General features: G+C 29.2%; 1 protein-coding gene across 2 annotated transcripts in view; it reads left to right on the top strand.

Annotated features, from left to right (window-relative positions):
- Nucleotides 1-23,110, top strand: part of LOC123272329 (neurogenic locus Notch protein) — a 145,594-nt gene that overhangs the window by 8,645 nt on the left and 113,839 nt on the right. For both annotated transcript variants that reach the window (XM_044739010.1, XM_044739011.1), the window contains exon 2: nucleotides 17,963-18,041. In XM_044739010.1, coding sequence (XP_044594945.1) covers nucleotides 17,963-18,041 — 79 coding nt within the window. The remainder of the gene's footprint in view (nucleotides 1-17,962; nucleotides 18,042-23,110) is intronic.

Below are 23,110 nucleotides of genomic sequence, written 5' to 3'. Positions count from 1 at the left end.
TGTGTTCATAAAAGGAATTTAAAAAAATGATTTGTTCCAAAACAAGATTACGATTATTATATCACAGAGTAATAAAACTAAATTGCACGCAAAAATCACATGTGTATCATCCACATAACCGAGGAGATCTTCTTGTAGTAACTCGTGATAAAATCAAGATTTGTTATCAATTTTCTATGGAAGTTAGTCGGCACCCCAGTGGCTTCCATTATATTTATTCACCTTTTTACATCTTCAGATATGTATTATATATAATAATAGAACAGAACAGAAAGTTTTACACTCCCGCATCCATGTTAACGAATACTCATACGGATTATTTGCTTTGTAATTGTGTTTAAAATTTACTAAAAAATAATATCAATAGAAAGACCCAAAGGATCAGGTAAATTGTGTATGAGTATATATTTATATATAAGAACTCAGGATGAAGATGAAGAGATACGGAGTACGGAGGATCAAAAAATTACACTGGAATAGAACGGATGTGGACATATCGGGTTACTCTGAAGACACCACGGCTTTGCCGCATCCGCGTTGTATTATGTACTGTGTTATGTGTGTATTGACGAAAATTACACAAAAACGAGCGAGACACGCGAGCGATATCTTGAGAATTATGATAAATAAAAAGAAATCCTTTGTCTGTTTTAGGTCTATAGCATATAATTTTTTTTTATTTTATAGACAGATTCTATGGAAGTTTTATAAAAAATTGCATAATTTATTTAACAAATTTTACTATTTATTAGAGTAAAAAATTACTTCTTAAACAAGCGTTAAGATGCGAAAAAAAAAATGGTTATTGAATAGACCAATAGAACGTCTGAAAAAATTCACACCGTGATAATTGTCTAAATTATATTGAGAACTATGTAAGCAAATTCTAGATTTTTGGTTGGTCGAAAATAATTTTAGTTACTGCCAATGAAATTTTTTTGGTAAATTTTTTCCGCCAATAGAAACTCTGGACCCTTTTTAAAAATTAATAGTTATCACATGCTTGCTAATAAATTTTTTTTTTTAGTAAATTCTATTTAAATTCATGAAATTTTTTTATTTTAAAATTTATTTTGTTTCAAAAACTTTTTTATCTTAAATTAAAAAAAATAATTGATGTTTAATCAACAATCTTCTTTAATTAAATAATTAATAATTAAATCGTTGAAAGAAAGAGTGTCGTTAATTAATAAATCATTAATGAATGAGAAATTCAGTGAAACAATAATTAATTGAAACCTCTGAAAGCTATTGTCTAAGAGTTTAATTACACTAGAAATAAATTATGCAATACCTACATAAAACAATGAATCGACTCGCACGTTATATGAATGAATATAAACATAACTATCTATAGATTATATAAAGCGCGGAATAGAATAAGAATGTCGATTTATAACTTGAGGTGATCTTACATTAGAATGAAGTCGCGTGGGCGTATGACAATCGCGACAGTAAATTTTTAATTTATTTCCTGGGTGTACAATGCAAGAATATATTAATAAAAAGGAATTATACATTAGACATTACTGAGTCGATTGTATGTATTAATGCCTACAGTCTACAATATTGAAAGATGATTTATCGTATTAGTCGTTCGAATTTATCCATATCCATATCCACATTGCTAGTACACGATAAAAATAATAATAATCCACAACAAAAGAAAAAAGTACTAAACAAAACGATTGAATATTTATGGGATAATCGAAATGAATGTTTAAGAGTGGAGAAACGAATGAGAGGTTAAATTGCTTGTCGATTTTATGGGCCCGATCGATTGGCCAAGGTCTTCGACACGATAAAAAGGGATAAATGATTAAACCTCTCGTTCTATCTTTTATTACATTATTATTGTTATTGTTCTTTCTGTTAGTAGTATTTTTGTGGTACTCTACGCCAGTAATAATACATTTAATGTACATACGAGATATTTGTATGCTAAAGTCTATTGTACCGAGCTGTGAGTTAATACAATCGATAAATCACTGTAAGTTCGTAAAGTAACGCAGAGATACCTATTATATCAGTATGACCGCTTTATGTTCCAAAACTTTCGATCCCGATCGACTCATGAGTCATTTACTCGACGTATGAGCCTCTGATCAGTCTATTGACTCGCCGATTAACCTCACAAATCAGCCTAATTTAGTTTACCATCGATACTTTGCCTCAGAACTAGGCAATCAGGCACGGAACCATTTTTGCACATGCGCGTGGGTGGTTCAGATCTGTTTATCAATTTAATTTGGTCATTAGAAGCTCATTAATAAAGAAAAGAATCGGTTTTTTTTTTTATTTTTATTTTGAAGAAGGAAATGAGTGTTTTAAACTTTTCAAAGAGTTTTATGCGTTTCATGACAATTTTATACAAATTCCTGAGTTGAGTTGAGGAATAGAAATGTATCTTTTATTACTTTCTTTCTAACTGGTAACATCATCTTTTATCTAGCTTCAAGACCATGGGAAGTCTTAGTCTCTTGCACAATTTCCGTAAAACCGTTATTTTATTTTATTATTATAGTGATTCAGTAACGCGGAAATATACAATAGCGTTAATATAATTTGGTCATATACATACATTTATGTATATATGGGTGATTCTCTGTAAGGATGTTTTTTGCTGTCCCAGGCATTTTTTTATTAGAAAAATTGTTATTTTGTTACTAAAAAAAATTTATTACGATAGTAAAAAAACATTTCTATTTGGAGCATTGAAAACTAAAATGGAATAAATTTTGGTTTTTTTGCTATAAATTCGTAAACCACCGAAATGTCAGTCCCCTGGGCTGTCCCAGTCCCAAAATTAAAACTTTAAGATTAAATTTTAAGTTATTCGTCAATAATATATAATTTGGTCCATAATGTTTATAAACTTAATTAGTTAACTAACAATCTTCTTCAATAAAAAGTACCGAAAGTTAATTTGTTTCATTAAATTCATTAAACCAAAGTTTGTCCCAGGCATTTTAAGATCAGTCCCCTGCCAGAAGTTCAAAGCCAAAAAAAATAAAATCTAGCATGTTATTTTACCTTTTGTAAGGTTTATAAGGATCTAACTAGCCGTAAGTTAATAACCATAGGTCTGTTAGCGCTTTATCGCCATTTTATTTAGTGTCAAAGCACCGTTTGTTCTGGAAATATGTGTTTGGGCCACTTCAAAACTCAGTCCCCTAGCAGCTATTTTTGTTTATAATTTATTTATAAAATTGGATCCATAAGTCTTAATATTATTCTAATTAATGTAAACATTAATTGAGAACTTAAAAAGTTGAAAAAAAATCAGTCCCCTGGCAGTCAGTCCCCTGTCGTGTTATATGGCAAAAGATACACAAATATCGAAAAAGCAAAAATTAATTCGGCTGTTTATTTATTATAATTAAGCTGATAGTTTTGTAGCCCTTGTTAATTTTTTTTCTAATAAAATCAAAAATAATTTGGTCGGACAATTTTGTACAGATTTAAGACGTCCTTACAGAGAATCACCCATATACTTATATTTTTTTTTTTTAATTAGTTTGCAAGGGAAATATTTTTTCTTTACTTTACTAGATAAATATTGATAAAATTTATTTTCTTAGAATTTTTAGATAAGAAATTTTTAATAAAAAATCGTGGAATAAAAATGTATAACTTATTTTTCTGAAAAAAAATTTTATAGCTTCATAAAATCCCCGCGTGGTAGCAAATGATAATTTTTTTGATGTACGTGACTAGAAATATCGGCCTTATTTTTTAGGGTCTAGGATAAAATTCTTTTTATTAATTTACGTGGCAAGAGTATCGGTATGTAAATACTCGGAGGTACGACTTTTAAATAAAGAACTGTTCTGTCCGGGTGTCCTGTCCGTTTAAAGTCCTTTGTAGCTTCAACTATCGATTGCCAGGTGTTTCTCGATAGGGCTTGGGAGCATGGACGAGACCCTGGGGTCCGCTCGGTCTCTCTCGAGAGGCTAAAGGGGTCGCAATCGGGTGTTTTCAGACCGGTTAGTATACCAATGTTTTGTGTACAAGTTTATGGGTGTGCAGTGTGTAGTTTGTTGTATGCGTTGGAACTAAGACTGGTTCGCGAAAAGGGTACCATACGGGGCCCTTACCGATCGACGCCTTAGCCCGAAGGCTTTGCATTTCCTTCCCAAGGTCGTACGTGCAGTTTCGTTGATCCTTTATTATAAATTCAATAAGGAATTTTAAGTATATACGTACCCATTTTGATACAGTGAATTCTTCATTCTAAATTCGCGGCTGATATTTTGTGAAAATTGTTGGATATTAGGGTTTTTTTCATTTGAAATTAGGATTGTGGCTAAATGACGAGACATGGAAAAATTGATAAGAAATTTGTTTATAAAAAATTCAACTCCTTTTAATAAAGGCCTCTTTTATCATTTTTCTTTAATATTTTGGTCTAAAGTTGGATTTAAAAATTTTAAAAATCGTATTTTGTTTGCTCCAAAAATTTTAAGGATTTAAAATTCAAAGTCTGGCTAAATAATAAAAAATAAGGCGAAATTGACAGACTTTTTTTATAAAGAATAAAATTTTCGACAAGAAAAATTTCTTATAAGTTTTTCGTACACTGATAGAAGGATTTATTTGTATCAAAAAATATTTGTTAATAGTTAACAAATTATTTATTAGAGACCACTTTTTATTATTAAAAAAATATTTCTTAGTATTTAAAATGATTTGTTTGTATTTAATAAATCTGATATTAATTTAACAATAAATCTTTTTAAATACTAAGAAAAATTTATTAAGGACTGAAAAGTGGTCTCTAATAAATGATTTAGTAAATATTAACAAATATTTTTAACTATAAACAAATTCTTCTATTATAAACGAATTTCAATTATAAACAACTATTTATCTATTTAAATTTAATAAGTATCAATTGCAGAAATAAACATTTATACAATTGATACTTGAATGATGATTACGGATAAAAGATCTATTAGGATTATTTTTGAAATTTCAATCATCAAAATGACTCTTACTAAAAAAATTTTTAAAAGTTTTAATCAACTAATAACAATTTATTTTCGACAATTACCACCGATAATAGCACCTGAAGTAATTCAGCTCGAATTATTCGCGTGAGTAAAAACTTTATTATCTTTGGACTTAAAAAAAGGCAAATTTTATAGAATTTCTCCATAGGCCGTATAGTACAGTAAGAAATTGATAAAAACGGTGGATGAAGCAAGTTAGTGCTAATTGAAATGGAATCTCAGGACTATTATCCGGGATGATCGTAACTGAAACTGAAATTACGTGACGCTATTGGCATAATAATGTCCAGATTAAGATAGATATAGATATAGACAGAGAAACAGCCTTTTGATCCATTACCTCTTACCCCGGGGGATTTATATTAGTAAAGACTATAAAGCTTGTAGCTCGGTTACAAGTTTGATCGCTCGACATTATCATGTACCTAATTATTCTTCACCGGGTACTCAGACGCTACCGTAATTACCTCACGAAGAGCCTCAGGATGTACCTGCCTGTAATGTCCTCGCGGGGAATGAGTTACAAAAAGGCCTTATAATATAAAACAAAATAAAATAATGTATTAAAAAAAGAATTATTATACACTATAGTGACCGAGAGCGAGTAAAAGTCGAAAAAAATTTATTACCGAAAAAAGTTCAGACAACCTGGAAATTTACGACCGCTCAATGACCTCCCACTAAAGTCCATCGTATAAAGTGTAATAGAAGGACTTTCTTTGATAATTAAATCTCAATTCATAACTTGAAAAAATAAAAAATTTTTTTAATTAAAATTTTGATTTTTATCAATTAAATAATTTACGGGGTTTTCCACCACTAGAATTTAAAAAAATTCATTTTTTTAAATTTTATTTTTATCAGTAAAATTTTAAAACTAATTTTTTAACTACATTTTTCAGTAATTAATTCAAAGATTAATAATTCCGATAATTATTAAAAATTTTTATAAATAAATTTACTAATTTTTATATCAATCAATTCTGTAATTCTACAGAATCCCTTAATAAAATGTGTCGCAATAATTTACCTTAAATAATTAATTAATTCTAGAAAGCTGTAAAGAATTAATTCAACAAAATAATTCAATAAATTATTAAAAAATTAAAATCAGAAAAAAATATAAATTTAAAGAACAGCCGTGCGAATCGTCGGTGACTAGAAGTTACACCGTTAAAGGTCAGTTCTGTGATTGCGTAATTAGCAGTAGAGCGTATCCAATATTTTCTACAAATACATTAAGATACATTTATATATTTAATTTATTTATTTACATACAAGCTCTTAATATTAAATTTATAAATTCACACTTATATTTATACTCTTACTCTTACGCTATCGTATCATGTCCTGATAAGTGCAATAAATAACTTAGCAATGTTGGAGCTAAATGTAAAAGCCTGGACTGAAGGTCATGAAATTCCAGTCACTGTTTTCCGCCTCGAATGTCAAATGAAATTGCACTTAAAGAAGCCTATATGGTCTACATAATATATAAATATATGAGAATAATATTCTACAGGGATATAGATATAGATATATATATTCAGAATATTGCTCTTATACCTGCATATGATGTAGGGAAACGTTGACGGCACGTCTCGCACCTGCCGTTGACCGAGAAGCAACACAAGAAAACAGTATTTCTCGCCTAACTTCTTTTTCGCCTCTTATTATTCTCTCCTATACATATAAAATACATTACCATGTACCTTTCCACCTTTAATCTTTTTATTCTCACTTCAATTGAGTCCTTTTCTCAGTAACCCAACTATCATATTCTTGCTCAACAAGCTCATAAAATTAAATAACTTTATAACAAAAAATATTTATAATTGTCAAAGTTATTTTAAGGAGATGAGAAATTACATATCTGTCGTAAAACAAAATAAAAAAAATACATATATGTATGTGATTCTAACGGGGCTTATTTTGTTTACTATATAAGATTTTTTTTTGCTGAAGAAGCTTATGTATTAATATCTAAATAAACTTTAATTACTTTCGCAGAAGTATTTGTCAGCTTTAGATGAGTATTGTGACATTTAAGACCCTCGTATTATTCTGTTGGATTTTATTTGAGCGAAAGATTAATTGTATTTGATTTTAGTTTAAACGTATCAAGTCACGAAGAGGAGTGAGTCAATTAATTAAGAGATTATACGATTTTGGGAACATAAATACATGAGCAGTAGATAAATTAGTGACAAAAGAGACCGTAATTGGAGTTATTGTTTATTGTCAAGAGAACAGAGTTCATTAGACTAACGGGGTTTTATTTAAGATGTTTTGTTCGTTTTGAAGACGTGAACTTTGTATTAAAATGTGGATTAGGTCGGTTGTCTAATTAGAAGTTATTATTTGAGAATTTTTATGTATATAGGATTAGAAGTATGAGTTTGTAATAAAATTTCGGAGATTTTATTTTGGAAATTTTAAATTTTAAATTTAAAGTTTTCATCTTAATTTTAAAATTATAAATTAAAAATTTGATTTTACTTCAAAAATTTAGATTAAAAATTAAATTCTACTTTAAATGTTGGAATTCTAAATTAAAATATTTTTTTTATACCTCAATTTTGAAAATATTTCTTAATTTTCATTTGAAAACAAAAAAATAATGTAATTTGATTTTTATTTTAATAAAAAATAAATTTAAGCATTAAAAAAAATTACAAGTTATTGATAACACAAATCGAAAACAGTAAAAAAGAAATATAATTATTTTTTTCTGCGGTAAATAATATTTCGGAGAGTCTCAGTATTTTTAGCGGGTGATTACACCGGAGATTGAATCTCAGAAGCAATAATTTGAATGTCGTTCCGGACTTTTCTCAAATAACTTAAGTCGTGCGGATCTGCGGACCGAACTAATTAACTTCGCGGTTAGAAGAGTGTCCCTTTGCATAATTACGCGGTCCGTAATACAGCAAACCCGTTCTGTTGGACTCCCTCGAGCCATTGTTCTTCGCGGTTACCAGCCATTTGTTCTGCTGTTTGTCTTTTTATTTTATTTCATTTTTAAATATTTATTTAACTTTCTATATAATTTTATTAAATTACTCGGAGGAGTAAAGAACCTTGTATTGCACAGAAGAACTTCAATGTCAGTAAGGGAGTCTTCAGTATCGAGGGGTTCTTCCTGAGGGAAGTCCGTATAGGGGTAGAGACCTCCCGGCTTCCGGTGTTGGAAACTTTAGTTTATACCATACTACTACACTCCAGAATGTCTTAACATAAAACTATGCGCTGCTTAGTAAGCGTTAAGTTGTAGTGGCTGCACTTAAAAGGAGCTCACACATGTCCGCACTTTTGACACACATGCTCGACACATTATTTACATTTTTATTTAAAAAAAAATTAAAAACTCAAGTTGAACTTTTAAACAGCCGGCATTTTACAGACTTTTTTACAGAATTTTTTTTTTTTTTAATAATGGCGGGAAAATTTAAAATAAAAATAATGGCGGGAACGTTTAAAATGAAATTTATGACAATAAATTTAAAAGTATACTTATGGGAACGTCGGAATATCGAAGGAGATAAATTTAAAAAAGTAAAAAGTAGGTAAGAGGACAAAGGAGTCTTAGTTTACTCGAAAGGATCCGGGAATATGTAAGAATGAGAGTAAAGAAACGGCGAACGGCCAGTACGGAAAATAAAATAAGCAAAAAGAAGATCTTTGGAGTATTATATATCGGATAGAAGCTGAGGTCGAGCCAGTTCTCTATAATACTCAGCACAAAGATCGTTTGAGAGAAGAAAATATCGAATACCTACTCGGTAGCATGATTTTAAGCAAGATTATTTCTTGCCGATTCTACATCGATGGTACATTAGATTTCTATCTTCATTTTTAGTTAAGATATTTTTTTACTGGAGATTAAATTTTGTTTCTTTGACTTCAGGGGGTAATTACGCTAATAAGTGACATTTGCTAATAATTTCAAAATAAACCGTGCGATTTTGCCCAGAAATATTGTTCACACTGTGAATATAAAATCGTTCGAAATTGCGTGTGTCATGTTATACATACACATTAATTAATAGATGTTTACATGGATGTTATATGTGTTGCGGCAAATTAAGTCTCGTCGGTCGTTTTCCTCGGGAAGAATTAAAATTAATTACGAATTATAGGTCCGCGTAATTACATCGAGACAAGACACGTGGGAGAATCGCTCAAAGTTTCAATGTTTTAGCTGTAGTTTGTAGTTTGCTTATCGTATGTATAATACTAGGTCAGTAACCTTTACTTCCGAGCTTTTTATAGTTGATAAAAAATTTTAGGTCTAGTTCTTCAATAAAAGTGTGTGAAAAAATATGGAATTTAACAGTAATTTTCATTAATTTTTTGATGCATAAATTCTGAAAATCTTTATTAATATTCATAATAATTTATAATAAGTACTTTGCAACAAAAATTAAATCATAATGGACTTTTCAAATCATTACAAATTAACAAGATTTAATAAAAATAATTAATCAAAAAAAACTTAAGTCTTAGTTATTTTTCTAAACATCGTTGCAAGAAAAACATGATTGAAAATCAATTTTTTCTATGAGATGTTTTTGTCGTGACTCAATTCAATGTCATGTTTATTTATTTATATATAATCTTGACATTTCTCCCGACATCTTACGGCGTTTCATAACATCTAATGATGTCTTATGACGTTTAATGATGTGTTATGACGTCTAATGATGACTTACGACTTATAATGATGAGTTATGATGTCATACCTTTGTAAATCAAACAATATTAGTTACAAAAATTCAAATAAATCCCAAGTTCATTAATGATTTTCTTCAAGAAAAAATTTTAATTATACAATAACAAAAATTTCTGTGTAAAAATCATAAACAGTCAAAAATTTGTCGTTTATGATTAATAATCTTGATTATTGTTTTGAACAAATATTTTGAATATTGATTTTACACAAACAATTTGCTACAAATCAATTATCAGTCTCAAAATTTGACTACTGTAAAAACTGAAGCTCTTTCAGTAAACCAAAAACAAAACAGCTTTTTTTATTTACCGTGTAATTTTAGGTGATAAACGCCGTAAACAAAAATCAAAAGCGACGTTAAAAAACATTAGTAATAATAATGATAATGATGATAATAATAATAAGAGAAATCGAATATGGAGCGAAAGAGAAAACCAATATACAGTCCGTTAAAAATTTCAAATAAACCGTAAACCATTTCGGCAGAAATCAATCGCGTGGCTCTTGTTACCTCCAATTTATGGTCTTGACTTCTATCCGCGGATCTTGTTAACCCGCTTCATTTTTATTGCATTCTGCCATTTTTTAATTTTTATTTCATTTTATTATCATTATTATTATTTGTACATTCATACTCCGCGCATTAAAACCTTCTATAAGCTTAATGCTCCATGTAATTTTCTAAGTATTAAATTACACATTAGCATCACACGAATTATCCAATAGTCATTTCAATTGATGTGAGTATTTTATAAATTGCTAAATAACCTTTTTATTGCTAATGCCGAAGGTAATAAATTAAATAAAATGAAATCATTGGATAAAGTCATCAAATTATTTTCCATTATAATTGTTCAAAAATTCATCATATGTATTTTATTTTCTCCGTATAAACTTTTATTTTATTTTATTTTTTTATGATGTTATAGTATAGTAGAGAAGTAAGACTCATCAGTGATTCGAATGCCAGCACGCACGATCACTCATTCTTTAGCGTGTATATACGTAAGTCGAATGGAAGCTTAAATAAAATGTCCGCCGATGTAGCAAATAATTCAATAATAAAATTAAATGAAATAAAAAGGCTGTATTTTCCCAGAGATAAATATTTTCATGTTGGTTAGTATTTTTCCCGAGGAAGGAGGGGTGTTTTATGTTGCTCGAGAAGGGATAGAATTTATATATACATGCTACATAATATTGTAAAGCGGAATAGAAAAGAAGTAGAGGGCTCTCTTGCATAGCAGGGTGGTGTAGTGCTGCAAGGTGGTGGTGTTTAGAATGAGAAGAAAAATTAAAAAGGTCAGCCGTCGCCACAACCCACTGGCAGATGTTCCGTTTAAGCTTTACTTGTATGCTTCTACTGTTATGTTGATGTGTAGGGATGCATTTATGGGTGTATGTAGGTATGTTTGTGTATGTTTGATCGTATATGAGTGTAAGGTTGCATTTATGGATGACACCCGCGCCCTTAACTCTATTGATGAAGACCAACGGCCACTACTTATACGTTTTATTATTTGGTATCAGGTAGACGTTTATCCGTACTTGGATTCTGATATAATCTGATATATAAACAGCTGCGGATATAGGAAATTTTTTTCCACGGTTTGGTGTAACGCGATATTCCATTTGAAAACTGTTTGGAAAAAGTTGAAAAATTCTTCTTGAAAAAATTTTGAATTGAAGTTCTGGACACTGATAGAAGGATTTGTTTATAGTTAAAAATATTTGTTAATATTTAACAAATCATTTATTAGAGACCACTTTTTAGTCGTTAACAAATATTTCTTAGTATTTAAAAAGATTTATTAATATTTAATAAATGAATATCAGATTTAATAAATACAAACAAATCATTTTCAATACTAAGAAATATTTGTATGTAATAATTACCGTAACTCCTACTCTTTCCCGCTTCACAGCATTATTTATATTTGTAAAAATGCTTGCCGTAAGATGGACGGTGTGGCTTAATGTATATAGAATAAGCGAAAGGAAATTTAGTATAGACCGGATAGCTCAAATGGTAGAGTAGCCGACATGTCTTCGGAAGGTTCTGGGTTCGAATCCCAGTCCGAGCTATCTAATAATTTTTTCTCGCATATTCTATAAACTCACATTAAGATGATCCTCTCCACATTCCTTTCTCAATCCTTTCCTACCAATATCCTGTTACGTGAATGTGTAACGCTTCACGTAATAATTACCGTAACTCCTACTCTTTCCCGCTTCACAGCATTATTTATATTTGTAAAAATAATTACCCACCGGTCTATACTAAATTATTACTCATAATAAGAAATGATTTTTTAACTATTAATAAATGTTTTTTAATACAAATAAATCCTTCTATCAGTGAAGAAAATATTAGTGATACGGAAAAATAATGAGACCTTTTCCTTAGAAAATTTAATTTTCTATAAAAATGATAAAAGTCACAAAATGTCCGTAACTAACAAACGATACTAATTTCAAAATTTTAAAATTCTTGGCAATAACATCAAAGATATAAAAAAATCATAGGAAACTTTTTTCCCAGGAAATTTGATTCATCATTACAAAAAAAGTTCCTTATCAATTTTATTCTATCTCTTGTCATTTAACAAGAATTTTCATTTAAAGTACAAATGTAAACAATTTATGATTTTGTATTTTGAAGGAATTTAATTTCTTTATTTAGAAAAAAAAAAGATAAAAATATCGGTGTAAAATTTTGTAACCATTTTCACACCATCAATATTTACACGATTGTATCCTCGGGAAGTCCCGGAATTTCGGGTTAAAAAAGTTGACTTTTTTTCTGAAATTAAATGAATAAAAAGACTGGAGGGTGTACGAGGTGTAGAAAGCAAAATAATGTACGAAAAAAAGGATGCCGAAATAGGACATAAATTCGTGGAGAAACTGGTCCGTAATGGCCATTATAATACAATAGGGCCCGGTTCTTGCATTAGTCTTTCTCGTGTTTTTTATTCCCGTGTTATGTACTTCTCTAGATTTCTTTATAATGCACTCCTATCTTCACCACAACACAAGTTGGCTCTCCAAAAAACAAAAAGGCCCAATCCAACGCGACTAAACACAGAAGGTATATGAAGAACAAAGGGAAAATAAAAGTACAAGAGATTGCAAACGGGACCTGCTTCGTTTGGGGTTTGTTCGGATCTTCTTGGGCTTTATTTTTTCATACAATGAATAATGATTTACTCGAATTTATTTAAACCCATTAAATTTGATACGTTGATTGATTTCTTAGAGATAAATTTTTTATTTTATTTTATTTTTTTTTCAATTTCTAATTATTATTTATTATTGCTCGGGTAATTGAGTGTTTTTTTTTAGACAATAAATTTGTTGGGTTGCGTGTATGCAAACATGGAATGCATCTAAAAATGTTTCAATCCAGTGTATAAAATATTTTATAGCGACATTCGCTAACGAACTGCTAGAAAAATAAATTGGATGGATGAGTGTGTGATAAAGTGAGAAAATAACTCGTAAATTGCAATCATGCGATAGCTAAGAAGAAACAGGTAGCATTTTTTTACTATTTACAGATAAAGTTAAACTCTAGGCCTAATCTGGGCTGGGAAAAAATAATATTAACTCAAGATTTATTATTATTGTTCTCATTCATTTTTTTAACGAGCTTTCATTTTTACAAAACTCCCCTTGGTAAGAATGAGAACAAGGTCTTGTCAATTTTCTTAAAACTATAAAATTTAAACCACGCTTCCGAGGTTTACAAGCTGAATCGTAAACTTTGGCTTACAACTTACAATTGCGGATACGCAGGACTCTGTAAACTGGATATGATGTTCGCTTAAATTATTTCTTAGTTTTAAAAATTTATTTTGCTAGAATGTTTTGAAGTAATGATTGATGGTCTCTCTCAAGGTAGCAAATAAAACCCATTTTTAAACCATTCTTCTGGACAACGTGTAATAATGTAATAATGCAAAAACGTATAAAATTGTTTAAGACAGTTTACAGAAAAAAAAAATATATTTTTCAATTTTAGTTTTTTTTTGGAGTGAAAACAAACGCAATTTTGTTTTATTGATGATTTTATAGCTGAAGAGTAAACTTTCAATTGTGTTTTATTTTTTCATGCTTTGGAGGTTGAAGTAAAAATAGTTTATGTTAAAAAATTTATAATAAAAAACATAATCAATTTAAAATAAAATTCAATTAAAAAAATAATAATAATAAGCTAATTTTTTGAGTTATTATTATTTCAAAATTTTTATGAATTCGTATTTTCTCACTTAAATTTTTTTAACTAAATAATAATAATCATAATAACAAAATTCAATTTAATGATTGTAGCCGGGATTCAACTTGAGAATCTCGTAGTTATCTAAACCAAACATTTTACTATAAATGGTAGTGAGAATTCAATTAAATTTTCATTTTTTCATGAAAAAAAAAAAAAAAAAAAATAAATAAATGCATTATTAAAATCATAAAATACTTAAGCTGATTTGAGTGATAGAAAATTAGCAAAGGCTTGTTTTTACAAATATTGACAGCATTTAATGTAATAAAAATGATGATATCGTGATCGACATAAAATATTTAACATCGATTACATAACCGAGGAGCCTTATTTAGTCGTTGAGACATTTTAAAAGTAATACGATTCCACGGAGACACATTCTCTTCATATCTGATGACTTTAAGTGAATTTAAAAGGAGAGAAAACAACACGAAAGTACTCGATACGTCGTGCTACGTCTTCCACTTTTTATTATCATCTCGGTTGATCCTCTGTCCTCTTGTATCGGTCACCCCAATACGAGTAGAGTATCAAGTTTAAATTGAATATGTGCTTTTTGCCCTGTCCTGTCTTCCACAAATCCACGAGAATTATTACAGATCAATATAATGCGCTCAATTCCACTAAGTAATGCAGGAAAATATTTATCATTTATATCGACAGTAGCCGGCAGCTGTCCTTTCTTACAAACTATTATTACCGTTTCTCAAGCACCCATTTTACGACCGGTTTTAATCTTCACATTCGTTGACAAAAATACCTTTTATTTCGACAAAAAATAAGGATCAGGATAATAATTAACCAAAATAAACTAAATGAAGAATAAAAAAATGATGTAATATTTATAATTAAATCACGCGTGCCGATGGTCTTTCACAATATTTTAATCATGTATCATCAGGACACGCATGTGATACCAGAAAATAATAAGAGGCGGCAACTAATACGACTAAGAAAGCCCAGCTTATGTATTGGATTAATAAAAATAAATTTACCGAGACTCCCATGACGTGCGAAACGAATCAAATGATCCAAAGGGATTACCTTCATATTCTGATGGCTTATCCTTGAGGTTAATAATGATCCTGTAATTCGTGTTGAAGCGATGACTAACTTCGTCGAGTATAATCTTGTAGACAGCCGTAATTAATATTTTTTTAGTTTTTATAGGTACAATATTTGCCGATCATCGGCTAAATATGTCTATTTGTTTTGACATTTGTTTATTTCTTTCCTCCAGTACACTGAAAAATTTTGTCTTTAAAATTTTATTTATGCTTCGAAATATTAAATCCTCTTAATTTAAGAAATTTTGCTGTGAATCGAGAAAATAAAGAAGAAAAGTTCTTCATTCAAAAATTTTCGGATTTATGAGAAGAAATTCTCGAATAAAATCAATTGGTTTACTTAAAAATAATTTTTTTGGATTAAAAAAAATTTTTTTTAGTGTGCTATACAATACAATTAAGTGAAAATTGCCCATCAATATACGAAACAGCAGCCATATGAGTCAGACTGAAGCTCATTTCTATCTAAAGTCAAAAACCGTTAACATAATTCTCCAACGCGTCATAACTACAGTAATAAAATTAGGAATGACTAAAAATTACAGTGTAAATTTTTTACTACAAAAATTAAAAGATAAAAACTAACGGTAACTCGAAAAAAAATTTTGCAACGCGCACAAATTTTGGTTAAATGTACTCATATATATTTTGGTTTTTACTGAGAAACTAATGGCGTAGATTATAGGCAAGTTTTTCTCAAGAAACAATTTTAAAAAGTAGAAATAAGGGAAAGTATGACCGGTAATTATTTCTGTAAAAACGTGATCCTTTAAAAGGTTATCATTACTGGCGTCTACTCTGCAGACCGTTGACTTGTGACTGAAATAAAAGATTTTGAGAATAGAACGAAAGACCAAGAAGAATTCGATTCTTTTCTTTTTTTGGATCCTTTTCGCGTGAGGTGAAGAGAGGGATGAATTTGAAGAGGGCGTGTAATGAACCGACTAATGAGTGAATTGCCGGATCGAAGTGGTGGATGCAGGAGACACGTGCGTGGGCGATATCTCAGGATCTTGCTCTTACCTCACTTTTCTCTTGCCTCTTGTCTGCTCGTTCATCCACGGACTGCTTTGCCCTGTCTTCTGCAATTTCGAGATCCTCGCTGATTATGGGTACATATATATGATACCGCGAGTTCTAACGGTATTGACATCTATCTAATTTGCAATAACCTTATCAATTATTTTTGTAACAAACTTAATTTTAGTTAAAAAAAATTTTACTTTTGAGCTACAAGTGCAGAAATTATTTGATAATCCTAGAAATATTTATAAGCGTGTGAAATAGATGTAAATTATTCAGAATTTTTTTTAGAATTAACAAGCTTTAATTTAATAGTGTGAGGAAAAAATAACGAGATATGGGAAAGCATGATAACTCAAGTATTTGTTAACAACGTGAATAAATTTTCTCTTACTCGGGCAGGAAGGAAGCCGCAATTTCAACCCGCTGGGCAATTTACTCCGGAATTGAAGTAATTAGCGCGCCCGCGGATCTTTTTAGTTTTCGCAAAAGGGAATGAAAACAATGTCTAGTTCTCTTTACTTCCTTCTTTGCTAAAATGATCATTTTTCCTGCTTACTTTTATTTGAATAAAACCGTTGTATTTAAATTCAAGATAAGCTTTAAAAAATTTATTACTTTACAAACTTTTATTAACTTTATTATTTTTTAAATAAATTTATATACTTTTAGCTTTACTTTACTTTTTCACTACAAATAGAAGTCAAAATTGCCGATGACATATAATGGCAGCAAAGAAACCGCAGCGCTTTAAATTAGAAAAAGAGCGGGAAATTTAACAATCAATGCACTAATTTAAAAAATTCTTACCATAAATTCGTACTAAATTTTATTTTAAGCAAATTAAAATTGTGTTTAATTAAAAATTGTTTTTATTTATAAATTTTTATCCAAATTTCGTCAATACAAGTCATGTAATTCAATTTTTAATTCAAACATTAATTTCTTTGCAACTTAACTCGTAATTTCTCGTGACTTCACGGCTGTACTTGAAGAAAAGAGTACCTAGTGTGGGGTACACTACATAATACACACTAGTGTGTAAACCAGCCAAGGGATTTGTCACGAAAGCAGTTTGGTTTAACTGATCTCATCCGTCTTGTTGAATAAGACGCTTGGATATAGATGCTCGAACCCGTACATGCACTTGTCGCTTCTGCTTCCTTCATCCTCCCTATTCCCATGCTACATACCCAAGACTTCATTTGCTCTCGTTTATACTTATACTCTCCGCTTTATATACTTACCCGGTAAATCCAACATTATGCACATTGTACATCGCACATCATGCATTATTCCTCTGCTCTAGTATCTGTTTTACAAAATTACATGTGTCTTACATATTTTTTCCTCTACATAAAAATTGTTTCTTTTTTGGTTGATCTTCGCTCAAAAATCAGAGACTATTTTTTATTTTTTATTTATATTATGTAGAAACAGATTCTAAATGACCGCGAGTCCTCATATACCCGGTGCGCCTCCGACACGAAAGTTCACTTTGCCCGGCATGTCAAAGGCTCTTTGCCTTTACTATTATCCCCAGTGAATATGCGTGTGTATGTAGCGAACTCAGGCACTTGTGGAAGCTAATTGCCACTTTGCGATAAGCCCCTTTACTTAACTTTCAATTCAATACAATTCCTACACTCTTGGATAATCCCAAGTACGTGGACTTATTGTACCCGCCAATCCAGCCAATATCGGTATCAATACGTAAAGAAGCTTTAAATGTTCTATATTTAATTCTGCAATTGTAAATATTTAAACCATTTTACTTCTACATTTTTATCTTTATCTGTGCTCGTGCGAGTTTTATAAGTTATAATTATTTTCATTTTTGTTACAGGTTTCATCTCCTGTTCGCCGAGTCCTTGCAAGAACGGTGGGCACTGCGTGTCTCCGCTGCCTGGCGAATCTTATTGCAAGTAAGTTCTACTAGTTTTTAATTAATTTAAAGCAATGATTTTTATTTATATAAATTTAAGCTATTTAAATTAGTAGAAAATTTTTTGATTTTTCTTCAATTTTATTAAAAGAAAAAAATATTTCAAGAAAATAATAATCATGCTTTTTTTTCCAAAAGTCAGAAAAAATTTATGAACAAATTTTTCTTTTGAAGTTGATTAAAAACAGAATAAGTTAAATTAAAAAAATTTTTTGATAGAAAATTTTTGAAAAAATTATAATATTGACATTTAAAAAAAATTTTTTTCTAAGTTGTTTTTTAATATGTAAAAAATGTATTTTTTCATTTTTATTAATTTTGTTAATTTTTTGTCAAACAAAAAAAAATCGGTGACCGATAAATTAAATAATTTCCAAAAATAAAAAAAGTCTGTTAAGTTCAATACAACAAATTTGATTTTTCAATGATATCTAAGTAAGTAAGAAATAAATAATTCCCATAAGATTTTTTCCCGGGCTAATTACGTAAAAAAATGTAAAAGGTTAAGTTTGGAATCCTGAAATGAATCCGATTTGACGTAATGATAGTCTGTTGAAGCCCCACATTTGCATCTTATTTTATACTATCAGTAAGTGAAGTAAGACTGAGAATTCCGTGTGGATGTATAATGTATGTGTAGCAGAGAGTACATAATAAAATAGTGGTATGGTAGACATCCAGTTGTTTAAAAGTGAGTAGAGACAAAGAGTAAAGGGGAAGGGAGAAAATGATCTTATGTGCGTGGCAATGCTTGAGGCGATCATAATAAATCTCTCATGGGATTCGAGCGATCAAGAGCATCTTGTATTATGTGTCATCGACCCTCTGATGATCAACACGTCGTGATAAATTGTTAAATCTTCTCTTATTGTCTATTGCTATATTATATGTATGTTCGTATAAAGTGTTGTAATATGTCCCTTAGATGTCGTAGAGCTTTCCAGTGCAATAATATTACAGTCCCCGAGTCGAAATACGAGTACCGCTTTAACCGTAATTTTTTCCATCTCACTTTTACGGTCAAAACAGACTTGGCGCTGTATTGATAGCTCATTAGCTGAGCCTGGTTTCACCGTAACTAGTGGAGTTTTGTCCCATTCTACCACGATTACGGTCAAACCAGGCTTGAAATAATGATAATAATAATAATAATAATAAATTAAATTTTAAAATTCTTAGGGGATCCGGGTTCAAATCCAATTGAAATCCCATTTATTTATTTTTTTTTTGCTTTTATCATCTGCAATAATAATTATTATTATGAATAATAATTATTATTGTTATAAGAAATAAGTATAATAGTAATTAATAATAATTGTCATTAACATAAAAATTTGTAATTAACAATTATTACAATTACAACTATCAAAATCGTTTATGAGCACAAAAAAATGTATAAATTAATTTTGTAATAAAAAAAACAAAAATGGATGATTTCCCAAATTTGATTTTTTTTTTTACGAACAGGGGTTATTTATTGTCCAGTTTATACATATTAAGGAGTAGGAAGATAGGAGGAAAGGATTACTTATGGTAACTTAACCTAATACGCTTCGTAAATAAAGAAATAAATAAAAATCGCTTTGCCCTAACCGAGAACCGAACTTGGAACCTATCGCTCGTCAAGACTTACGCGCCACCCGCATCGCCAAACCCCCGATAGAAAAAAGGCGAATCTCAGTAGTCTCAGAAACGTTTTAAAAGACGCGTCTTGAAATAACCAAGTTCTCACAGGAATCTGAAAAAGAACTTTACGGAGAAATTAAATGAATAGTAATAATTATATTTATAGACATTCAAAATTGAAATTTAGCTATCCATTCTCAATTATTAATCTTATACTTCTATTTTCAATTGTAAGATTCGGTAATTGCTTATTTTCACGGGGTGTGAAATCAACATGATTAGATTATTTTCTACTTAATAGATATTTTTTTTTTTTTTTAGAATAAATCTAAAATAGAAAAATTTTTCAAAATTTTTTTCAAAAATGTTAATTTTGGGATAAGAAAAATTATGAAACATTTCAATTTTTTAACTAAAAACAAATTATGAAAAATTTCAAATTTTGGGTTAAAAAAAAGTTTTAGCAAAATATCGAAAAATCGATAATTAAAAAAATTTTTTTTTTCTACTTGTAAAATATTTTTTTTATCAGAGTAAATCTAAAATAGAAAAATTTTTTTTAATTTTTTGAAAAATTTCAATTTTAGAGTAAAAAAAAATATGAAAAACGTCAGTTGTTGGATTAAAAAAAAAACTATGAAAAAATATCAAAAAATTAATTACTTTTAAAAAATGTGAAATTAAACAATTACCTGCGATTCTTATATATTTTTAAAACTTGTTTCAGTGAAAATATGTGAACTAAGCTGAATTTAGAAAAGAATAATATTTTTTTTTCCAAAATTCAAATTTTTGAAAGAAAACCCTTCTCTGAGATTATTATTGTTATTATTATTATTATTATTATTATTAAATTTTAATTTTTAAATGTCAACTTTTCATGTTTTTATTAATTTAAATTTTCGCGCCTAAGAATTACAAGATGGCAAGAGAAATAATAATAATCAACCAGAGGACAAATATAGTAATAATATTTATAATGATATTATTATACTCCTGGAAATTTTTACGGTCAAAACAGACCTGTGTACGCCTGTTTTAACCGTACTTATTCTCCGATACCGTCTTGTACGGTCAAAACAGACTCGATTTTTTAGCGGCATATTAGACTTCAAAGAGTTGGGACATTTTACGGTCAAAACGGACTCGAATTTTGACTCGGGTCGTAATCGTACTCTGGAACTTTTGAGATTTGAATAAAAATATTTATATAAATGTACAGAGATAGATATATTTATATTTATATTGAAAGGATGTCGATTGTCGATTCGTAGTTTATCACAATTGTCCTATTATCGTAGACTCGTTGCGAAATTGCGGTAAGAACAGGCGTAATACCAACAGCGTGGGATGAACCTAAGAAACAGATATACTCGATCTACACTGCACGGTATAATATCGAGAAAAAAGACACGTTAAGAGGATGAGTGAGATAGAGTGCTACAGGATCCGGTAATAGCAGTAATAGTCGCCAGTCGTGATCCCAGGACGCATCTAAATTGCTCCTATCACTATCACGGACCAAAGTAGGTTTCACTTTTGTATCAGTAGATGCTACATACTGTTAGTGTTATGTCTATACTATTTAACTAATTTAACCTTTTATTTTTATTCTCACTTTATTGAATAGTTTTTTTGGCACTAAGTTTAATCTTTTAGATTGTTAAATTTTTTTTTGTTAATTATTAATGATTACTCACCATTTTTTAGATTTTATTTCTCTTAAATTAAGAGTAAAAAATAAAATTTTAAAAATTGAACTTTAAGTTTTTTTTACTTTTTTACGGGTAAAATTTTTTTTCAAATTTTTTCTTCAAAAAATATTTAATAAAAATTTTTAAATAATTGATAAATTAAAAAAATTTAGTTAAAATTTTTTTAATTTACTAAAAAAAGTTTAGGATGCAAAAATTATTTTTTTGTTAGTATTATCTACTTTTTTTTTTAGGGTAAATTGGTCATTTAAAGCAAAACAGAGTTTTATAATCGATAAAACAGATTGTACTGCTGGTTAAAAAGATTTCAATCGTTACTGCAGGGAACTTGGTTTACAAAAACTCAATGAAATTCAATATGAAAAAAAAATTTAACATTTATTTCAATTAAAAAACCAAATAACTGTTAAACAATTTTTTCTCGCGGTAAACCGTTGTTCATCGTAATGATACAATACAAGTGATGTTAATTGTCATTTGCATTCATAAAAGAAATCCATGTTCTACGTGTTTAAATATTTGTACAAATATTTTTTGAATTTAAATTCAAACAATTAGGCGTTAATTTGAACTCAGGTAAATTGGAGCAAATACGGATGCTGAATTTGTGATTAGATGGAGAGAATAGAGTCCAAGCGAAAGCTAAAGTGTTTCTTAAGGTGCATTAACATCGCGGGTTTAATTACTGCTATATATGAGTCTGTTACATGACCGGGTGATTTCTCTCTCTCTACAATGTACATATCTTGTCTCGACAATGTTCTGCATCTCCGTGGGCGCGAGAGTCCATTAACACCAGCGTAATTCCGTCATTACGCGGTTCCTTGCCCGGAAAAATTTATAAAGCTTGATTTTTTTTTTTATTGTTAGTCAATTAAATAAAATAAATAAATATCTTTTATTACAAACTTATTTAATTAATTTAATACAATTACATAATACTTTTTTAATAATTACTGTACAGTAATAAAATTCTTCGGATCATTATTGTAAATAAGCAGTAAAACTCCTCCGCAAAAATTATTTGAAGAAGAAAAGTCCTGCAATAAATACTAAAATTTAATTAGAATTTTTCCAAAAAATTTTAACTAATTTTAATAAATTCAATAATTAAAAATTTGTAAAAATTGATGATCAAAATACTTACTTCCTTTTTTTTCGATAGGAACTTCTGAAAATTCTTCAAAACTCTTAGATTCCTTCGATTTGATAGGTTTATTATTTTCAAAAGATTCATGTAATTCAGCAGGCTGTTCTTCGACTGACCTTTTTTGTATTGATTTAATTTGCGTCGGATAAAATCCTTGATTTTTCAAACTTGCATAATGCTGCAATTTTTCTACGTAAAAAGAATCTTCTTGAAAACTTTCTACCACCACGAATGAAAGTAATGTCACAAAACCAAAAATTAACATCAACTTAGACATATTTCTTTGTTTTTTATAAGTTTATCACTTTAAAAATTAGGCTGAATTTTTTCATCGAAATTAAGGCTTTTATAGTATTATCTCATTAATTTGATAAAGAATCGTGCGTCAAACAATGACGTCAATCATAACCAAAAGTGCGTCAAATATCAAAATGACTTTCATTAACTCAAGTAAAGTATTAGACAACCTTGAGCGATAAAAAAATAATTAATTTTATAAAATATTTAATTGTTTTGAAAGAATTCTGATAAAGTCATCATTCAAAAAAGAAATATCCA

The sequence above is a fragment of the Cotesia glomerata genome, linkage group LG10, assembly GCF_020080835.1.
Source record: "Cotesia glomerata isolate CgM1 linkage group LG10, MPM_Cglom_v2.3, whole genome shotgun sequence".
Lineage (NCBI taxonomy): Eukaryota > Metazoa > Arthropoda > Insecta > Hymenoptera > Braconidae > Cotesia > Cotesia glomerata.
This window is presented reverse-complemented; position numbering and strand designations above follow the sequence as displayed.